The sequence below is a fragment of the Candoia aspera genome, chromosome 2, assembly GCF_035149785.1.
Source record: "Candoia aspera isolate rCanAsp1 chromosome 2, rCanAsp1.hap2, whole genome shotgun sequence".
Taxonomy (NCBI): Eukaryota; Metazoa; Chordata; class Lepidosauria; order Squamata; family Boidae; genus Candoia; species Candoia aspera.
The window spans coordinates 123,848,281-123,871,357 of NC_086154.1; the positions used below are offsets into that span (position 1 = coordinate 123,848,281).

General features: G+C 38.1%; 1 protein-coding gene across 5 annotated transcripts in view; it reads left to right on the forward strand.

The window, feature by feature from the left end:
- BPTF (bromodomain PHD finger transcription factor) overlaps nucleotides 1-23,077 on the forward strand; it is an 88,108-nt gene that overhangs the window by 19,636 nt on the left and 45,395 nt on the right. For all 5 annotated transcript variants that reach the window (XM_063293489.1, XM_063293491.1, XM_063293493.1 and 2 more), the window contains exons 3-10: nucleotides 3,023-3,246; nucleotides 10,243-10,446; nucleotides 13,042-13,227; nucleotides 14,946-15,119; nucleotides 15,213-15,388; nucleotides 16,177-16,532; nucleotides 16,997-17,128; nucleotides 17,245-17,374. In XM_063293489.1, the coding sequence (XP_063149559.1) occupies nucleotides 3,023-3,246; nucleotides 10,243-10,446; nucleotides 13,042-13,227; nucleotides 14,946-15,119; nucleotides 15,213-15,388; nucleotides 16,177-16,532; nucleotides 16,997-17,128; nucleotides 17,245-17,374 (1,582 nt within the window). The remainder of the gene's footprint in view (nucleotides 1-3,022; nucleotides 3,247-10,242; nucleotides 10,447-13,041; nucleotides 13,228-14,945; nucleotides 15,120-15,212; nucleotides 15,389-16,176; nucleotides 16,533-16,996; nucleotides 17,129-17,244; nucleotides 17,375-23,077) is intronic.

Genomic DNA, 23,077 nt, shown 5'->3' on the forward strand with positions numbered 1-23,077 from the left:
GGATAAGGCTGATAACCTAGTTTGCTCCTTCACTTTATGTGAAAGCCTCAGTTGATCAAAGCCCTGATGGGTGGCTCAACCTACAGTATATGCTGAATATGAATATGAATATGAATATATATATATATATATATATATATAGGGAAGCTGGATTGGAAGAAGATGAGCATGGTTTTAAAATTGTAGGAAGAAATATCAATAACCTGTGCTATGCTGATGATACTACTCTGATAGCTGAAAATACAAAGGATCTGAAAGCTCTAGTAATAAAATTCAAGGAGCACAGTGAAAAAAATGGACTAAAATATAAAGAAGACCACACGAATGATAACAGGTACAACAACCAGTCTTAGAATTGACAGTGAAGATATAGAAGTGGTAGATAGCTTCTGCCTTTTAGGATCAACCATCAGTAGGAAAAGCAGTCAAGTAATATACTACAGACTAGCACTTGGCTGAACAGCCATGAAGGCCTTGGAAAAGATATTCAGACCCATGATATCTTTATACCTACAAAAATCAGAATAGTACAAACAGTGGTATTCCCTGTAACACTATGGAAGTGAAAGTTGGGCTTTGAAGAAGCAGGATAGAAAGAGTATTGACACTTTTGAACTTTGGTGTTGGAGAAGACTGCTGAGAATATCATGGACATCCAAGAAAACGAATAATGGATCATCAAACAAATCAACGCAGAGTTCTCCCTTGAGGAACAAATGACGAGGCTCAAATTACCTCATTTTGGACATATTATGTGAAGACCTAGGTCTCTGGAGAAGGCTCTGATGCTGGGAATTATTATTATTATTATTACTGTTATTATTATTATTAAGCTGTGCAACTCTGGGAAGAAGGGGGAAGGAAAAAGAAGAGGATGACTAGCAGCAAGGTTGATGGACTCAGCTATAGTGGCAATAGGTGTACCATTGGAAGACTGGAAAGACAAGGTTAGGGACAGATTGCAATGGAGAAAATCTGTATGTGGTCACTAAGAGTTGACACTAACTTGGTGGCATATAATTAGTCGGCCTGAAACTTCTATGCCTAAATATTGGATTAGCAGAATAATTTGGGTGATTTGTAGACGAATCTAGACTGAGTGTGTGTTTGTAGTTCTTACAGTGTCATGGATTTTCCATCTTTAGTTGTGAATGGGATAACACTTGCCTGGATGAAAATGACATGCAGTTTGGGGATCCTCCCGGACTGTCAGCTCCTGCTTGAATAGCAGCTGGCAGGTGTGGCCAAGGGGGCCTTTGCCCAGATTTGTTTAGTGCACCAATTGGGCCATTTCCAGAACCTGGAGTCCCTTCTTAGAGTCACTCATGCCTGAGTCATTTGACACTGTGTATGAATTATTGCACTGTGCTGTACATGGGACTGCTCTTGAAGACCACTAAGAAACTGCAGCTGGTTCAGAATGCAGCGACTGGGGCAGGGATGGGCGTATCTTGAGATTTCTTTATAACTGCTCTGCTGCATAAACTGCATTGGATACCAGTAAGCTTCTGGGTTCAATTACCATTGCTGGTCATGAGCTATAAAGCCTTTCATGCCATAGGGCCTGACTGTCCAAGGGGCTGTCTGTTAAGATCTGGCAGAATGGGCATGCTCCAGTTCCCATCCTTAGAACAAGGCCATCTGAAAGGACCTAGGTAGTGTCCTTTCTCTGTCACAGTGCCTGCTTTCTAGAATAGTATCCCCCTTGAGGTTCAAGTTGTCCCAAACCTGCCATCTTTCAAATGGGCCTTAAAAGACCTGGTTCTTTCCCTAGGCATCCAGTTAGGAGCATGTCCCTTTGGGAATTTTTACTCGGATGTTATTTTAGTCTGATTTATTGCCTTCTATTGATTTTTTTTTTAATCATACTGAATATGTTTTTAATTGTATGACACCCAGAGTTGTTTTGAGTTGGGTGGCTGTTGGGTTTTTCTTAAGCTGATACAGACCACGGATGCAAAGATTTATTTTTGCCTCACTAGGTTTGTTTTATAATACAATATTAAAATGTTTGTAATTATACCACTCCTTACTTTTAATCTTAATGCTAGGTCTATGTTTGTGTCTATTTCTAACTTATTTTCTTACTGCCTATCTTAATCTGAGGTTTCCTCTTCCACCAACCACAGTTTTCTTTTTCATTTGAAAAGTCTTTTCACTCCTTCTCTCACAGCTTGCACCATCAGAGCTTTTCTCCTCTCTACCCTCCCATGCACAGTCCTCTCTCCCTGGAGCTGGTCTGTGGAACTCTGTGCCATGGCTGGCTGCTGCCCGCAGTGGGCTTGCTCTGGTTGCCTCTTTGCAGATGCCAGTCAGGCTTTTCCCACCGTCTATTAGCTCTGCCTCAGCAGGTCTCGTCCGTTGGGTGCCTGCTTCCAGGCTTTCCGTCTTTGTGTCATCTGCTGCTCAATGTGCTTGCCTTCGAACTGAACCATGTCTCATTTCCCTGTAGTCCTAGTGCAACTGCTTTGTGCCACACCCACGCATGCCCTGGGTTCCTTGCCTGCTTTATGGGACACCCTCTCCACTTAAGGAGCGGGTGGGGCGGTCTTAAACCTCTTTCCCAGGCAGCGTTGAACTCTGGATCTCAGGAGGAACGCCCCACTCATTTGGGGCGGTTAGGTTTATCCTTTCACAACAGCCTATGTGAGCTATGAATATAAATAAACTGGCATTCTGGATAAAGTTGTCCATTTCAACAAATCAGAACTAAAGAATCTTTCATTGCAAGTCTGATTGAATAAATGTGTTTTGATGATGTATATAAAACAACAGAATATTATGTTGTAGGTGAAGTGACCTACTTGTCTATCTTCGGATATTAATTTGTAAGTAATGCTTTTTGGAATACCTGTATTATGTTTGTTCATTGTTATGTTGAGATGAATTGGAAAAAAAACATAATGCCTAATACTTGGATATTTTTTAATGTTTTCCTTCTTGTTTTTTATCATATAGCTTAGTTACATATATCTTTTAATTTCATCATGTCTCATAAACACTTATTCTACTACTGTCACAGAGAGGAAGATTCAGAGTGTGAAAAGCATAAGAGAATCTGGTACTATAGCACAAAAGTCCAGCTGGCAGAGTTAATTGAATGCCTAGACAAAGATTACTGGGAAGCTGATATCTGCAAAACTCTGGAAGAAATGCGTGAAGAAATTCATCGGCATATGGATATAACAGAAGACCTTACTAATAAAGCACGGGGTAGCAACAAATCTTTTCTTGCTGCAGCAAATGGTAAGAATCTACTTAATTAATCTTAAATTTTTAATCATACTAACAAACACATTTTGATTGCATTGACTCATATTCCAACAAAATAGGGTTGTGAGAGGGTAGAATAAAAAGGCACAGCCAGATGGAGAGGTGGTCCTCAAAATACTTAAGGAAGCAGCGTTTATTGTGAAGCCTAACAATTGTTGGATCTCAGAATACTTTTTCAAGTGTGCAAATACAGCTAGGATAAATTGCGGTGAACTAGCTAAACAAAAGGATTTCATCTGTAAAATAAATTAGACATGCAATAAATGTTGCTTAAGTACTTGATGACCATTATTCCATTTGTTTGAGAAAGAAAAAGGAAAAATTCGTTAGAATGAAGGACAAATTCTGTTTGGTTTATATTCTGAAAGGATGGTTTTCTGAAAGCAGCTTTTAATGACAATGGAATACTTCTGAGAATATTCCATTAAACCTAAGAGCCATTATAAAATTTTTGAGGGATGACAAAAATAGGCATATGCTGAAATGACCTGTAGCTCACAAAAGCTTACTCCTTTGATAGAATGTGTTAGTCATTCCGTTACCAGTTACCAGACTCCTGATTTTGGGCTACCATATATCAGCACGGTTCTCCTACAAATGATGATTTAGATTTTCTTGACTTTGAAAATAGGAAGTTTTGAAAACCAAGAGAAAGAATTAAAATGCAGTTTGTTGAATCTCTGCTGAATATTACAAATTAATGATTATCTTTCAAACAATCAGATCCTAATAAGATGTGTTACACTAGAATGGCATTTGTCTGTGTATTGTCCTTTGGCTGCTGTTTCCCTTATGGTCTGCAGATAAAAAAACCAAGAAGCCACAGTTAATCGTAACTTTCCATTATGTATAAACAGGAAATATAGTTAATAACTTTTAATCAAGCCAGGTCTTATTTACAATCAGTAAAAACATTGTTTTGCAGATCAGACGTAAAAAACTGTGGTTCATTGTGTCTGTCAGGCTTATTTCCCCATTTATGGGATGAAATGAACAAGATGGCAGTTCATTACATCTTGCTGAATACAACCAAAGCGCATAGTGATTATTACTTTATTTTGTAAATGCATAATACTGTGAATGAAAATAATTGAAAAAAACATTCCTGAGGCATAGGAATATACAATATGCCAACATGTGTATATGATAAACATGTTGGCATTACTGTTCAGTATAGAGAATGTATACAACCTCATATCATTAATGGGAAATTGTGCACTTTCAGTTTCCATAGTTTAAGAGCTATCATTTCATGATTGGGTCAAAAAATCTGCAGCTCACTTGCCTTGCATTTATGTAGGAGGCAACTGATTTTTTCCTACCTCTTCACAGCCCATATAGACTGGGAATGTTTCAGAGTAACTTGTGATAACTGCCTATAGGGGGGAAATGGATTTCCCATCTGCATAAGCAGAAATGTTTGTTTGTTTTCTTGTTTAATATGGCCCCCATCTCAAACACATGACTCTGGGCATCTAATAAGAAATAAAAACAAGGTAAATAACAAAAACAATAAATAACAAATTAGCAGCCAAGATAAAACAACCAACCCAATCAATATAACCACAATATGGGTTCAACCACAATATGGGTTCAACCACACGCCAAGGGCCCAGCTCAGTAACAAAACCAGGTCTTCAAAGCCTTATGGAAAGCCAGTAGGGTCAGGGCATACTCTCTGGGGGAATGATGTTCCAGCGGGTGGGTACCATGACAGAAAAGGCTCTCTTCCTCAGTGCAGCCTGAAGACACTCACTAATGGTTGGGACCTGGAACATGCCTCTCCTGCTAGATCTAATAGAACAGGTAGATAAAACCAGGGAGAGACATTCTCGCAAGTAACCCAGCCCCATGCCATGCCATTTTCTGCTTGAGCAGTGGTTATTTTATACCTTTCCCAATTCAACATAATATCAAACACAAGGACACTGTTTGTTTGTTTTTTAATTTGTTTTTGGAACATGTATCATGCTGTCACATCTGCTTTAGATCAGAGCAATATTGGTCCACTTCATGTATTTTTTTCCTGCTTGTGCCCATAAAAGTATTACTGAACAAGCATGTAAAGTAATTCTTGTAACTACTGACAAAGTCAGAAAATCACTTTATAGTTCAGTTAGCAGATGTATCCTTATGAAGGTGAAATCTAACATTGCACGAATAGACTTCCATTACCACAGCCCTTTTCTGCTCTTTTTAATGTGTAGGGTACAGGTTCATTAAAAACAACATGGTTGATTACTTGACTGAATAACCTTAGGCATTTTCACAATCCATTTATCAAGGATAGCATCATCTTACACAGCAATCATGGGGCAAACTTCCATTTGTTCTTTTGTATGTGTGCAGTTATGTACTGGTGCTCCATTTGCTCATGTTCTTCTCACTGACATCTGTTTTTAGCTAAAGTATTATTTGTCTTAGCAAATAAGTAGGAAATATTAATGAACTCAAACCAATTTTAACCTCTTTCAAGCATAGCTTTCAATGGGCCTTGTTTAATTTCCCCAGTGGTTAATACAATTCTTTATAAATTGTTCAGTTCTTAACCCATTTCACTATATTTTTTTAATCTGGCTAAGTAGTATTCATTTGCCTTCTCAATAAAAACTGGCAAGCTTTGATATGACCTGTGCCACTGTGTCCTTTACCACTTTGCAAATGGACAATATTGTCACTTTGCAAGATCCTGTTTCATTTGGGCTACATATAACGCTGTACACATAGGCTCTTAAGCATATCCACTCTCCTGTCTCCTGAATCTGCTGTGGAGATCTCCCCCAACTATGCATAGCAAATTTAGAAAAGGGGGAAGGGCTCTTATTTTGCTGGCAAATGCCACTTCATTGTTAGATAGATAAAAATTCAATATAAACATGTTAAATATTCCTGATACATAATAGGTTTGTATGGTTCCTTTGGATTTTTGCACATCAGTATGGCAGAGGGAATTTATTCTGAAAGGACACTAGTTTCACTAATGTCACTATCAAGTATTTGGATCTGAGGCCTTTTGATGACATTTCATCAGTTTTACCCATTTTAGTACTAATATATAGAGAATTTCAAACAGAAAGATCATGTAAAATGCTGAAAATAATCTTTTGTCATAATGTTCATTCCATTGACCAGCACTTGAATGTGTTTAGGAAACTATATAATGATATAATGATCCAAATACATGAAGTATAGTCCCATAATTCCATTGTACATGGAATGTTTTTGCTCATTTTCTGTAAACATAACTTTTTAGGTGGCCTTCATCATGGGGTTCTTTCATATTTAGGTACCATTTATTGTAATGTGCCATTCAAAGAAAGACTGGTATCATATTTGTTCGCCATTGGTTAACTTAGTTTTAACCATTGGTTAACTTAGAATTTAACAGTTCAACGTGAGTGGGTTAGAATGGTAAACACTTGTATTTGGTAATAATCGTCACCTTTGGCTGTGTGAAGTCTTATTAAAATGGACTTCTCTGCAAATTGTTAGGTTACTAGCTATATATAGTCTGAGAGCTACAACAGATACCTCTGTCTGGCTTCTGCTTTGCAATTACCAACCCATTCCCTTTGAACTGGCTTGGTTACAGTGTAATTCTTCAATAGATGTTTGTTTGATGTGTTTGAACCAGAGGGCTCAAGGGCCCTCATTTAGTTCTGAAATCTTTCAAATATTACAATAAATAAACACCCTGGGAATGGAGTGGATTAAATTAGTCATCTTCCCTCTTGGGGAAACTCTTAGTTAAAGGTTCATTTAACCCCACCCCACCCCTAATTTTCAGTCAGTGTACAGATTTCCCTGTGTATGTTGACAATGCAAATTCCTGCCATTTCATATAATGAATTTCTCTTTCCATCTGTTCAGTTGTATCTGACTTTCTGAGATTTTTATAGCTTAGTTCTCTCTGTTCTTTCTCATGTTTTGAAATTTCATGTAATGTTTCTAGGTTTAAAACAGTGCCTTGCTTGATTGTATCTATCCAGCATGTTCTTTGCCATCCTCTTTTTCTAGCATCTTTAACCATTCTTTGCATAATTGATTTTTCTAAGAATTTGATCACATGACATAGCCAAAATAAGACAATTTAGCTTGGTAATCTTAGCTTTCCAGTGGTATTTCTGGCCTGATGTAGTCTAAAATCTCATTGCTTTTGCTGTTCAAAATATGCATAGTAGCCATCTACAAACCTAGCATTCAAAGGAGTCTACTTCTGTCTCCTTTTTTGTTGTCCAACTTTGGAAAAACAATAGTATTTATTATTCTTGCCTTATTATTAAGACAAATATCCTTAGTTCTTCATGCCGATCATTGCAGTGCACTCAAACGATGTTCTGTATTTAATTTCGGAACCAAGGAAAATAAAGTACTGAACTGATTCAATTTCTTCATTGTCAATTTTTATCTTGCTGTCATCATTTCCAGTTGTTGTCATTATTTTAGTTTTCTTTATGCTTAGATGCAGTCCAGCCTTTTCACTTTCTGCCTTGACCTGTAGGATTAATTGTTTTATATCCTATTCATTTTCTGCCAGTAGATGGTATCATCTGCAGATTTTACATTGTTAATGTTAATGTTGCCAATTTATATCTCAGTTTCTGATTCGTCTAAGGTAAGGTTCCTCAAAATCATTTCTGTATATAAATTGAATAGAAATGGTAATTGAATACAGCCCTGCCGCACACCTTTTCCAGTCATCGACCAGTCTATGTCTCCATATTCAGTGCAATCAAAGGCTTTACTATAGTTGGTTATGTATAAATATGCTTCCTTTTGAAATTCCCATGCGTCTTCTGTGATCCATTGAACGTTTACAGTGTGATCTCAAGTGCCTCTACCTTTTTTTAAAAACAGCCTGTACCTCTTTTTCCATGATTGGGCCCAATTGTTGTATGATTTTCCACAGCATTTTCTAGCATGTGATATCGGGGCTATTATGCAATGCTTGGAGCAGATGCCTCTGTCACCCTTCTTTGAGACTGGGATGAACACTGATCTTTTCCAGTCTTTCAGACATTCACTGATGTCCCACAATTTTTGACATAGTTTTGCAATTGCTGCTGTTGGTACTGATTGAAGTAATTCTGATGGAATGCCATCAGTTCCAGGCATTTTCCTTTTTGACAGTTGTTTCAGTGCCCATGTTACCTCATCTTCCAATATACTGGGCTCTGCTTCAAATTTCAGCTTATTGAAGAATATTATTAGTCATATACAAATCCTCAGTCTGTTCCTTCCATCTATTTTTCATTTGCTTCTGATTACTTAGTACCTTCCCATCTTTGCCCCTTATTGTTCCTTTATGTATGGTGTATAGTGTCTGAGTTTTCTTTATTAGGACAAAAAGATCTGTAGTATGTCCTTTTTGGTTTCTTTCTTCCATTTCTTTGCAATGCTCATTCCAGTAATTTTCTTTTTTTTCCCCTAGCTTTACATTGAAATTCTATATTTAGCTACCTTGCTTCATCTCTTTTATCAATGGCTTTAGCTTTCCTTCTCTGTTCAGCAATTTGAATTGTTTTCCCTGAAAACTATTTGTCTTCATTTTTGGGGGGGTGAGAATGGGAGATGCTCCTGGGGTGTTCCATTGGTGATGTTTTTTCTTTCTTCCCATAATTCATGTTGTTTCCCACACAGTTAAGTCAAATCTGTTCCTTACTTCAACTGTAATAGAAATGAAATGTTGTCAGTATCACATTTCCTGGGTGCTTATGTGCAATTTCAAATTGAATTTGAGACCAGCTTTGCTACTTCATTATTTCAAGCCATGGTCTACAGCAGCTAAACTTTTAAGAGAAGTAACTATGTTTCCCTCATTGGCTGCATAAATGATCACTTTGGTTGCGGTACAGTCCATTTGGAGATGTCCATGTATACAAGTGTCATTTGGATTAAATAAACTATATAGTGGTGATCCTCAGCTGATTTTCTTGACAGAAGTGCATGAAGTGGTTACCTGCTTCATTTTTTCTGCTAAACCAAATCCGCTGACAATCTCTACTACTTTTTTGTCTCCAGTGTTGATGCTGAAATCTCCCACAATGTATATTACATTCTTTTAGCATTTGTAGTAGTGCTTCTTGAATGTCAGCATACAACTCTTCTATTTCTTCTTCAGATACATCTGTTATTGATGAATAAATATAGAAAATTGTAACATTCAGAGATTTAGATTGGATTCAAATAGCCATTATTCTGTCATTGATTATTAGTGCTACTCATTTCCTCCAGATGTTGTCCTTTCCAGAATAGTATGCTGTAAATTCATCTGATTCAAAGTAATCTTTCCCAGTCCATTTGATCTCACTAACACTGAGGATGCCTATTTTGGTCCTTGTTACTTCTTTCTTGATGATATCCATCTTCCCATGGCTCATGCTTCATACATTCCACATGCCAGTCTTGTTCATTTTCTACCAGTGCAGATAGTTTCTTCTCTCATAGATTTCATCAACATTCTGGTTCCCCAAGGGGTTTTTCCCCTTCTATGTCATAATTTCCTAGATTACTTGTAGCATATTGTTGTTCTTTCCCAGTAGCATGTTTTATACTTCTAGTCTGGCACACCACTTTGCAATGCCACTTTGAGAGTTTTTTTTTTCAAACCTTTCCATAATATTTTGGTGGTAATACTGGAGTAGGTCACCAGTCTTTCTCCATCCTTCCCAAATTATCTAGATGTACAGTTGTGTTGCCCTCTATATGGCTGGGTTGGAGAGAATGAACATTAACTTTAAAAGCCACCCCATAAAAAAGATAGAAAAAGTTATGTGCACAATGCTGCATAATTGCCAACTGTACTATGGCCCCATCTACTCAATTCATTTTCACATATAGATCTACCACACATAAACTTCTGTGCCTCTGAAAGGGTATCGTGGTGCATTACAAAACCATAACATATTGTACTCTTATACTTGAAAAGGCTGGCGTTGATTCATCTTTTTTTCCTCATGTTTGCTTTAGAAGAAATTCTGGAAGCAATCAGAGGCAAAAAGGGGGAGCTATTAGAGGACAGAAGCTCACTTGCTGATGAAGAAAAAGCTACTGTTGAAAATAAAGAGTGCACAGATATTGAGAATGGAAAAGAAGAACTTTCAGACCAACAGGGAGATGGTAACAAGGAGGAAATATTGGCAGAGGAAAGTTCTGAAAAAGGAAGAAAGGAAGGTAATAGTGATATACTTGCTAATGTATTTGTTACAGTACCAATTTTGTTGTTTATTCGTTTAGTCGCTTCTGACTCTTTGTGACTTCATGGATCAGCCCACGCTAGAGCTTCCTGTCGGTTGTTGCCACCCCCAGCTCCCCCAAGGATGAGTCTGTCACCTCTAGAATATCATCTATCCATCTTGCCCTTGGTCAGCCCCTCTTCCTTTTGCCTTCCACTCCCCCTTGCATCAGCATCTTCTCCAGGGTGTCCTGTCTTCTCATTATGTGGCCAAAATATTTCAGTTTTGCCTTTAATATCATTCCCTCCAGTGAGCAGTCTGGCTTTATTTCCTGGAGGATGGACTGGTTTGATCTTCTTGCAGTCCAAGGCACTCTCAGAATTTTCCTCCAACACCACAGTTCAAAAGCATCGATCTTCCTTCTCTCAGCCCTCCTTATGGTCCAGCTCTCGCAGCCATATGTTACTACGGGGAACACCATTGCTTTAACTATGCAGACCTTTGTTGTCAGTGTGATGTCTCTGCTCTTAACTATTTTATCGAGATTTGCCATTGCTCTTCTCCCAAGGATTAAAGGTCTTCTGATTTCCTGACTGCAGTCACCATCTGCAGTAATCTTCGCACCTAGAAATACAGTCTTTCACTGCCTCTATGTTTTCTCCCTCTATTTGCCAGTTATCAATCAAGCTGGTTGCCATAATCTTGGTTTTTTTGAGGTTTAGCTGCAAGCCAGCTTTTGCCCTTCCTTCTTTCACCTTCATCATAAGGCTCCTCAGTTCCTCTTCGCTTTCAGCCATCAAAGTGGTATCATCTGCATATCTGAGATTGTTAATGTTTCTTCCAGCAATTTTAACTCCAGCCTTGGATTCCTCCAGCCCAGCATGTCGCATGATGTGTTCTGCGTACAAGTTGAATAGGTAGGGTGAGAGTATACAGCCCTGCCGTACTCCTTTCCCAATCTTAAACCAGTCCGTTGTTCCATGGTCTGTTCTTACTGTTGCTACTTGGTCGTTATACAGATTCTTCAGGAGGCAGACAAGATGACTTGGTATCCTCATACCACTAAGAACTTGCCACAATTTGTTATGGTCCACACAGTCAAAGGCTTTAGAATAGTCAATAAAACAGAAATAGATGTTTTTCTGAAACTCCCTGGCTTTTTCCATTATCCAGCGGATATTGGCAATTTGGTCTCTAGTTCCTCTGCCTTTTCTAAACCCAGCTTGTACATCTGGCAATTCTCGCTCCATGAATTGCTGAAGTCTACCTTGCAGGATCTTGAGCATTACCTTACTGGCATGTGAAATGAGTGCCACTGTTCGATAGTTTGAACATTCTTTAGTGTTTCCCTTTTTTGGTATGGGGATATAACTTGATTTTTTCCAATCTGATGGCCATTCTTGTGTTTTCCAAATTTGCTGGCATATAGCATGAATTACCTTGAAGCATCATCTTGCAAGATTTTGAACAGTTCAGCTGGGATGCCGTCATCTCCTGCTGCCTTGTTATTAGCAATGCTTCTCAAGGCCCATTCAACCTCACTCTTCAGGATGTCTGGCTCTAGCTCACTGACCAAACCATCAAAGCTATCCCCAATATTGTTATCCTTCCTATACAGGTCTTCTGGTATATTCTTGCCACCTTTTCTTGATCTCTTCTTCTTCTGTTAGGTCCTTGCTATCTTTCTTTTTGATCATACCCATTTTTGCCTGGAATTTACCTCCAATGTTTCTAATTTTCTGGAAGAGGTCTCTTGTCCTTCTTATTCTATTGTCTTCTTCCACTTCCGCGCATTGCTTGTTTAAAAATAATTCCTTATCTCTTCTGGCTAACCTCTGGAATTTTGCATTTAATTGGGCATATCTCCCCCTATAACTGTTTGCCTTTTGCTTTCCTTCTTTCTTGGGCTACTTCTAGTGACTCAGCAGGCAGCCATTTTGCCTTCTTGGTTTTCTCTTTCTTTGGGATGTATTTTGTTGCCACCTCCTGAACCATGTTGCGAACTTCTGTCCAGAGTTCTTCCAGGACCCTATCTACTAAGTCCAGTCCCTGAAATCTATTCTTCACCTCCACTGCATATTCCTTAGGAATATTAGTGAGCTGATATCTAGCTGATCTGTGGGTCTTCCCTAATCTCTTTAGTCTGATCCTAAATTGTGCAATAAGAAGTTTGTGATCTGAACTACAGTCAGCTCCAGGTCTTATTTTTACGGACTGTATAGATGTCCACCACCCTTGACTGCAAAGGATGTAGTCTATCTGATTTTGGTGTTGTCCGTCTGGTGAAGTCCATGTATAAAGCCGTATCTTAGGTTGTTGGAAGAGAGTGTTTGTTATGCAGAGTGAGTTGTCTTGGCAAAATTCTATCAGCCTATGTATAGTACCAATGCTAATGCATTTTTTTAAATAGCGTACATTATATATTTGAATTTTATAATTCCTATAGCTATTTTTCACTGAAGAATCAGCTGTAATTCCCTAGTGATGCTTGAGAGCAGCTTTCATGAACTTATTTTCAGTTCAAGTTCAGTTAACATGGTTTGTAAACCAGTTTTAAAAATATTTATGAACTTTTATCATGCATTTCCTATAGAACCAGCAGATGCTTGTGATAAAAACAATTCTGTACTATCACTTCCTGGAAGCAGCATCACAAATGTTTCTGCAGGAGAGGCTGATGCTTCTGAAGGGAAGGACATGCTGGGATGTGATTCAGAAATCCTTGGTGATAATGAGGCAGACAAAAATTTGGCATCAGAAGACCTTAAGGATATTTCAGGTACATACATGTTTTTTGTGTCTTGAACTGAATGAGTAGTTTCCTAAAGTTACTGTGAATGTTACTTGTGTTTCTTTGTCAATATATAGTTATTAAGTTCAGAGGTTATTGGAGTTGTGATTGGTTATGTGTCTGAATTTTTTTACAGTTTCAGTCTGCATAAGAGAGCCAGTTTGATTTAGTGGTTAAAGGAACCAGGTTAGAAACCAGGAGACTCTTGAGTTCTAGACCCACCTTAGGTACAAAGCCTGCTGGGTGACTTTGGGCCAGTTACTCTCTCTCAGCCCTAGGAAGAAGGCACTGGCAAGCCATTTCCAAAAATATTGCCCAAAAAACTGCAGAAACATGTCCAAGCAGCCACCAGGATTCAAGACTGACTCAAAGACACAAATGTAGTCTGCCTAAACTCTGGTACAGTATTGATATACATTGGTTAAAGATGCTTAATGAACATTTTTCACATTACTATATTTGCTAGTTATGCTAACTGATGGCATAGTGCTGGTATTTCCAATAAAATATTAACTAGATGCTTTGGATTATAAAATCCAAAGTCTTGCTCCCCTGTACTAATAAGAATTGTAGAATAAAACATCCTCGAGGCACCATGGTAGGTAAGATTATTAATCACAAAATGCCCAGCTGCCTCCAGTTTCATAATCATCTATTATTCCCACTTTCTTGTGTTTTGCTTATCTGGCACATTAAATTGCTAACATTAACTAGGTTTAATGTTATAACATCAACTTCAGATGATGACTTGTCAACGCAGTTTCTTGAAATGAACCCTAATTAATATTAAGCACATTATCAGTGGGAAGTTGCCTTCCCTCATGCCCTTTCTCGTCCATCCACCCATGTTCCCCCAGTTCCATCCTAAAATAATATAGAAAAGGACAGAAAGGACAGCATTATATTAGTTTCACATGATCCATCTGCTGAGGAACTTGGTCTCCATAATATTATTTTATATGATTGAAGTATCTCTGTGAATATTATGACCACATGAACAGTCTGATTTGGTATGACCAGGGCATGCACTTTAGGGATGAACAATAAAGCAGTCCATTTGTTGTCCGTTATCTGGATTCTTGTAATTCTGAATAATATAACACTTTTAATCCTATCCTGGTGTTTATTTTTAAAAGCACCAAGTTCAACACTAACTACTACTTGTTGTTGAAAGTGTTGTTTTATTCCTTCCTCTCATTTTATCCATGGCTTCCTTAGGAGTTTTCTTCCAAGTCTTCAGTAACCCTAGTTCCATGCTTTCCCACCAGAACAAATAATATGCAGCAATCCATCAGAGAACAGCTCTCTTTCCTGGGTATGGGCAAGGGGTTTGTTACAGTTTTGTGAGCTCTTAACATTAAAGCAATTTCATTACTTGCTGTACTACAATCTGAAAGAAACCTGGGTAATTTTGCAAAATATGTAGCTTGATCTTTAGATGTGCTTGTTGAAATAAAAGGAAAAAAAATCATTCTTGGAACTAAAATAAGAAATAGAACTATTTTCCCAGTAGGAATGTGGGTGTAAAATAAAAGATTCAGTACTTCTGTGTGATCATTCCTTATATGCTTTTAGAGTGTCCATCACACGTAATTATGAATTTATTCATATTAGCATTTTGCAGCTTTCTGACTTCAGATGTTAATGTTCTGTTTTGAAGTGTTCTTCAGGTAATACTAAGTACCTAAAATAGCTGTCTTTTGTAGATGAAACAGCTAAGACAATTCCTAATCTGAACATTGATCCATCTGCTGAAGCACTTTTGTCTGATCCAGAAAACAGCAGTAGCAATGAACTAAATTCAATGCAGAGTGAATCTGTGAAGAATTCTGATGAAGTGGAAACCATTGAAGGAGGGTCTCAGAACTTGGAGGACCTAGGTAAAAACAACACTAATACAGCAGTCACTAGGATATGCTGATTGGCAGTTTTAAATGGTGTAATTAGCTGTACTCATCTTTTTTTTCTGGTAGGGGATAAATCCAATGGTGAGAGAAGTGAATCTCCAAGCAGTGGAAGAGGCACTCCAGGTTCAACACGAATGGTCACTAGGTTACGAAATCCAGATAGCAAACTCAGCCAGCTAAAAAGTCAGCAGGTTGCTGCTGCAGCGCATGAAGCAAATAAGCTTTTTAAAGAAGGCAAAGAGGTTTGTGTTAGTGTTGAAAACAAGAAGTGTTCTGAGTCTTAGAAATGCCAAATGAATGTAGTTACATAGTGATTTTTGTTAAGAAACAAAACCTATCCAAAGTAAATGTGCATGGGAATGCCACCCAATACCAGCAATGATGGCATCAAAATCTACACATGTATGTATATACTGTATGTATGTTGTTGTTTTTTTTATTATTATACTTGTATGCTGCTGAGTCTGGAATGGTATTTGTTTTCCTAAACATGTGATTTCAGTTTCTTTGCTCTGGAATGCAAAAGTATTGTGCTGCTATCAGAGATCATGAATCCGCTTATGTTGTTTTGGCCAAAAGTGTTAATGGAAATGCAAGCCTAGTTTATTATTGAGGTTTGTTCATGTGTTTATTTATTAAGACAGTATTTATGCCGGTGAATTCCAGAAAGGTTCTAAGTGCCTACAAATAATACAGAAATAAAATAAAAAGAATAACAAGGAAAACAGAACATTCCCCCTCAAAAGTGATAATGGTAAACTGGCAGTAGAGTTAAGTGTATAGAAAACTCTTTTTTTGGCTCATAAGCAATAACTATCATGGCATGTAGGAGACTAATACATTATTATAGCTAATGAGGCAAAACCGATGTGGTCAAGTACATGGCATAGTAAGCATTTTTGCTCATTCTTAGCATGGTTGTTCCTAAAGGCTGCAGAACTTTGCCTCTTGTTTAAAACTTTGAAGTTTAAGTTTAAGAATAAATGTTAAGATTTGTTGCTTTTGTTTGTTTTGTTTTGACTTCAATAAGGTGCTTGTGGTTAATTCCCAAGGGGAAATTTCCCGAATGAATACCAAGAAGGAAATAGTGATGAAAGGAAACATCAGCAATTATTTTAAGCTGGGTCAAGAAGGGAAGTATCGCATCTACCATAATCAATATGCTACCAATTCTTTTGCTCTGAATAAACATCAGCACCGAGAAGACCATGACAAAAGGCGCCACCTTTCTCACAAGTTTTGTCTGAGTCCTGCTGGAGAGTTCAAATGGAATGGTTCTGTCCATGGGTCAAAGGTTCTCACAATATCCACTCTAAGGTTAACAATAATTCAGCTTGAGAATAACATCCCCTCCTCATTCCTTCATCCCAACTGGGCTTCACACAGGTAAAGACATCTGTGGTTTTCCTAGGTATGTTGTGCATGTGAGCATTAGATTATGGGAGAATGCACCAGAGTTGAGGAGCTTTCAGTTGAACATTCAACACTGGAGAAATAAAGGAAAAACAAAGGAGTGAAAATAAGGTAAACATGAAAGCAGTAGGTAGTTGCTTCTGTTGCAGGGAAGAGAATTAGGATATTATACCAAAGACATCACAGAGAGGTGGCTTTTAAGGAAGGATTTGAATGAAAATGAATAACATCAGGTTTTATATTTTACCGTGCTGCAGATGTACTCCAGTAAACCCAGGACTAAGGTTAAAGATAGGGTTAAGTTATCAGCACTTCAAGGGTTTTTTGTATCATAGCAGTTGTTGCTTGCTATTTTATTATTTTTGTTTTGCTGTTGTTGGAGATGGCTTAGTGAACACAATGTACTTAATGCTTTTCATATTTTTGTCAAATAATAGGTCTAATTGGATCAAAGCTGTCCAGATGTGCAGCAAACCTAGAGAATTTGCATTGGCTCTGGCTATATTGGAATGTGCAATTAAACCAGTTGTTATGCTGCCCATTTGGAGAGAGTCCTTGGGTCACACCAGGTAACATACTTGAGTGTGTATTAAAGCAGTTCTGATAATCTAATCTGTGTCAAAATATTTGACAATTCTAGGTCAGCCTCATACTTGAAATGCTCTTATGTGTATCTTACGATTAGGTTGCGCAGAATGACAGCTATTGAAAGAGAAGAAAAAGAGAAGGTGAAAAAAAAGGAGAGAAAACAAGAGGAAGAAGAAACCATGCAACAAGCAACTTGGGTGAAATATACATTTCCCATCAAACACCAGGTATTATTTCTTCATAACTTTATTCTCTTCTTAAAAAACCAGTTTATTTTAGCAGATTGCTACTGATCTTTGAGTTAATTTAAAAGGCTGTGAATATTAATGGGATGCTAGTTGAAATAATTACAGTAATACAATAAACAAAAGAGGGGACCTAAATGAACTTGGAGTGCTGCTGTCATCTGATACCGTTTCATTGTGGATTTAATCTTGCTCATTTGATCACCAAACATCTTTGATATTGAATGTGGTAGAGTTCATTAAGGGAAATTCTTAGATGGACCCTTTTTCTTCTCCCCCAGTGAATTCTGAGTGGAGGTCAATTTCTTAGGAATCCAGCTGGGAATGGCAAACCTATATCCCCAAAAGGGTGTGTGTGATCTTTTTCTCTCTTACTCTGGTAAGCATGGTACATAGATGGTTGTTAAATAGTTAGCTCAGAAGATCACAAAATTGAGTGCATTGAACTTTTAACTTAGCACATGGAAATTCTAACAACCAGAATCTGAGCAAGAGGGAAAAGTAAATTATGGAATAAAACTGCTCCCCTTTTTCTTTACCTGTACAAAGATGGACGTGAGTGGGCACAAAATCTTGTACATTATATCCAAACAAAAGGATCACCTTGGGTTTAATCTGCTTTTAACAGACCCCTCGCCTTTATTTGCAATCAGATCAGTAGTTTTTTTTGGGGGGGAGGGGGATTGTTGCATGAATTCAGCAGATGACAATACCCAAAATAACCTGGTTGATTTCAGAACATGATCAGATTGACCTTGCTTAGTATTTGGATAGGGGACCACTTGGATTTCCTTGGCTATAGGCTAGACAGGGAAATGGGGGGACAGAATGGCAAACAACTTCCATGATGCATAGATGTCACTAGAAATAGAGTTCAACTCAAGGATGACTTTACCTTTTTTACGTGAATTCTCTTAGTTGGAACCATGAGATTTTTCTCCAAAGAGGCACATCTGATTCTAGCACCTTTGTTAGATTGAGTGGATTTGAATAGTAACAGGCATTTGTCTGTTCTGTTCTTAGGGGCTTTCAGAATAATTTGTCTAACCATGAAGTACTGTTTTTAGCTAAAGTCAGACAATAAAAAAAGAATACATTTTAAGGCAATAACAATGAACAATGTCATTAAGTAATGATATTTTTTGATATAGGTAAAATCTGACTGAGAATTATTAGGACACTCATGCTTATTCTAAAGGTGCTTAGTTCCTCTCAAGTGGAAGAATTACCTTTCTTTATGGTTCTCTTAGTTGAGAAAAAGATCACCAAAAACTAGATTGCATCTTTGGGGTGGTTTCCTGAGAGGAGAAGATTTAGAATGGCCCTCTCTAACCTGATGGCCATTAGATAGCCATGAGAGTTGGGGACCATTGAGTTTGTAGTTTAGTGCATCTGAAAGATACTGGATTGGAATGTCTTTAAGCCACAGGGAATAAGAACCACTTTTGTGAAGCTTTGCTGTGAATCCAGGTATACTGTGATTTTCCCATTTCATGGGAATAGGGAAAAACAGGAGGTTCTGAGGGTTGTGTATTCAATTGTGATGGGTAAAAGGGTCATCTCCTGAATGACTGTTTGCAAGGTGTGTGACCGGACAGCTGATTGTTAACCATTGTGGATGACTTTATCATTGTGGAATATGATTGTGGGATTCCTTCTTCACAGAAGGGAGTAGAAGGAATATAAGTGTAGAAGGAATATAAGGCTACCAAGTTCCTTCACTGAGAGTTTAAGGGGGTCCTTGGCCAAATGTTTTCCTCTTAGGACAACAGTAAGTTGACTAACCTGAGAGCCAGAGAAGGGAATGAGAAGGAAAAATACTTCTCATTGTTTCTTAAGCAATAAAAGCAAAGATGAACAGATAGAACTGTACAGTTGTGACTCCTAGGGCTTGTTTGTATTTCTGCCTGAAAATAACTTGGAAGAGCAACTTTGTAGTACTCCCGAAAGAAAAAAGAAGATTGGGCAGTGAGTCACCATACTTCAGCTGAAAAGGGAGGGTAAAGGTTTCTCAGATCAAAGAAAGGTGGCACTACAACAAGAGCTGACAGAGGATGCAGCTCTTCATAATGAAGAGAATCAAACAAAAAATAAGGCTCAGTGGACAAGACTGACAATCAAAAACAAGAAACGTGAAGTGATGCAAAAAAGGCAAATGTTGCATCAATAAAAATACACTTTCCAAATCATGTGAAGTAATATTTGTACTGCATACTCAGTTGCTTTCTTTGCTATTTTATCCAATCCTGGGCATCCTACAGTAATAAAAATTCAGGTAAACTGAAGCAAATTCAAAGGACAATAAAAATGATCTGGGAACAAAGAACGAAGTCCTGTGAAGAGAAATTGAGATTGTTTCTCCTTGAGAAGAGAAGACTGAGGGGATATGATAGTATCAGATACCTGAAAGAAGGTTGTACTAAAGGAGGATAAGATCTGTACTCCTTGTGCAAAACACAGAATAATGGATTGCGATTACAGAGAGCAGATTCCATTTGAATATTAGAAAATAGTGTCTAAAGAGCATGAACAGATTGACAGTGGAACCAGTTACTGAAGAACTGGAAGGTACCGTCAGGACCAGAAATATTGGAACAAGGATAACTGTTTTGGCATTTGGCCTCCGTACACCACACACTCAGATGGGAGCAAAGTCAGGACTTTCAGCTGTAATTCAAGGGGTTTGACAAAAGTGGGGCACTAAGCATTCAGGAAATACAGCCAGTGGCATACACACACACCCATCGTTGGTGGCACATAAGTTATGGAACAAACCAACATCATTACAAATATAAGGATTGCCTTTAATACCTGGATGAAAACCTTTGCAGTCAATGACTGCCTGAAGTCTGAAACCCATGGACATGACCAAATGCTGAGTTTCCTCCCTCGAGATGCTTTGCCAGGCCTTTACTGCAGCTGCCTTTAGCTGCTGCTTGTTTGTGGGTCTTTCTGCCTTCAGTCTTGTCTTCAGTAAGTGAAAAGCATGCTCTATTGGGTTGAGATCAGGTGACTGACTTGGCCATTGAAGAACATCCCACTTCTTTGCCTTGAGAAACTCTTGGGTAGCTGTTGCTGTATGTTTTGGGTCATTATCCATCTGCAATATGAAGCAGCATCCTATCAGTTTGGCAGCAGCATTTGGGTGAGTCTGAGCAGAAAGTATAGCCCTATACACTTCAGAATTCATCCTGCTGCTTTTATCAGCAGTCAGGTCATCAATAAACACCAGTGACCCAGTTCCATTGGCAGCCATACGTGCCCATGCCGTAACACTGCCTCCACCATGTTTGACAGATGATGTGGTATGCTTTGGATCATGAGCTGTTCCTTTCCTTCTCCATACTTTTCTCTTCCCATCATTTTGATGCAAGTTAATCTTGGTTTCATCAGTCCAAAGAATCTTATTCCAGAACTGGGCAGGCTTTTTTAGGTGTTTGCTGGCAAAGTCTAATCTGGCCTTTCTGTTCTTGAGCATTACCAGTGGTTTGCACCTTGTTGTAAAGCCTCTGTATTTACATTCATAAAGCCATCTCTTGACTGTAGATGTTGACGATGACGTGCCTACCTCCTCAAGAGCATTCTTGATCTGGCTAGATGTTGTGAAAGCGTTCTTCTTCACCATGACCAGAATTCTGCGGTCATCCACTTTAGTTGTCTTCTGTGGTCTTCTAGGCCTTTTGCTGTTGCTGAGCTTGCCAGTTAATTCCTCCTTTTTCAGGATGTTCCAAACTGTTGTACTGGCCACTCCCAATGTTTTTGCTATCTCTCTGATGGGTTTATTTTGTTTTCTCAGCCTAATGATGGCCTCCTTCACTTGCATGGACACTTCTTTGGACCTCATGTTGAGAGTTCCAGTGAACAGCTACCCAATGCAAATGTAACACTCAGAACCAACTCCAGGCCTTTTATCTGCTTGATTGGTCATGGGGTACCCAGGAAACAAGCCACACCTGGCCATGCAGCTGCTTGTCAGCCATTTGTTCCATTACTTATGAGCCACCAACAATGGGGGGGGGGGTTATACCGCCAACAATGGGAGTGTGTGTATGCCACTGGCTGTACTTCCTGAATGGTTAGTGCCCCACGTTTGTCAACCCCCTTGAATTACAGCTGAAAGTCCTGACTTCGCTCCCATCTGCTTGTGTTTCCTTTCAACTTCACTGTGGTGGTGTACAAAGGCCAAATGCCAAAACAGTTTTCCTTGTTCCAATATTTCTGGTCCTGACTGTAACTTAGGTGTAGATACAAATTAATTAACCTCTTTTTGCTTTTTAAAAAAAGTTATTATCTAGATTGACATACATCAACTGATGAAGACTGGTAGTATATAACTTGAGCTAATAAATTCAAGATTAATTTCAGATAGTAAATCCCCAAAAAACTCTAATCTCTGTTTAAATTTGGACATCAGGGAATATAATGCAGTTTGGAAATATTAAAGATTACCCATAATTCCTAAATGTGACATTTATAATGCATCATTGAATAATATTTTAGTATTTGTTTGCAACATAGAAATATCCAATTTTGGGGAAGTTATCAAATATAAATTAGTGTATTTAGTTGAGGCTAATTAGCTTCCACTGACTTTTAATTTGGAATTCCAAAGCTTGTGGCATCTTATGAAAAACAAGGTTATCATTCTTAAGATAACAAAACCTATTTATTTAACTTGGAAATTAAACAAGGTCACCTAAAAATAAAAATGGCTTCTCTCTTCTCAGAGAGATTTCAGCAGAATGATAGATGTTTATAAAATGAAATCAAGAAAAAGAAAGAAAAACAACTTGATTAGCTGCTTGTGAGTTTCTAAAATAGGTGACAAATTTAATTCTGTTAAAACTCATCCAGAATTGTATAAATTGTACAAAGATGTTTTTGGAGGAAGGAAAGGAATAAAAATATTAGATAAAGTATTGTATATACCCAGCTGAGGTGCCTATTAGATGTGTGGACTTCAGTGTTCAGTGAGTTCCCCAGCCAGCATGGTCATTGCTGGGAATTATAGTTATAAATTCTTAAACTGAGGTGGTCACTATCCCCAAATTTAACTCCTACAGAGAAAGGGTGAGCAGTGGGGAAACCCTCCAGATTCTGCTGTATTTTAGCCACCCCAGCCAATTGTGAGGAATACTGGAAATTATAGTTCAAGAACATCCAAAGAGCCACACATTTTCCTGCCCTGTAGTAAGTATGATTTCAAAGGAATGAAGAAGGGGTAGAAAAAGTAACTCACTATCACTACGAGGCCTGCACACGGTTCCTCTTCCACACTGACTGGAGTTCTTAGCAAAAGTGCTTCTCCTAGCAATAGTGTGGTGGTACATACTGTATTCTATATACTTGGTTTGTATAATTAATTATAAACTTGCTTATTTAAGCCCAGAGTCATGCGTGTATGTGGTTTATGACTTCTTAATTGAAAGTAAGCCTTTCGTCGTTTCAGTTACCCTTTTTATACCAGGCCCCAAAATGCTGACACGTTTTTAAAAACCCTCTTTTTATATTAGCCATTAACTCTCCCTACTATATGGCGTTGCTACTTTTAATGGGTTGTTTTTATTCCAGCTTTTTTTCTACTTTGAGTCCAGACCTAGGATTTGTAAACTGCTTTGGAATTCTTTGTAATATATTATTGTACTTGTTTGTTTATAACTAATACATAAACTTTATTTATTGCCT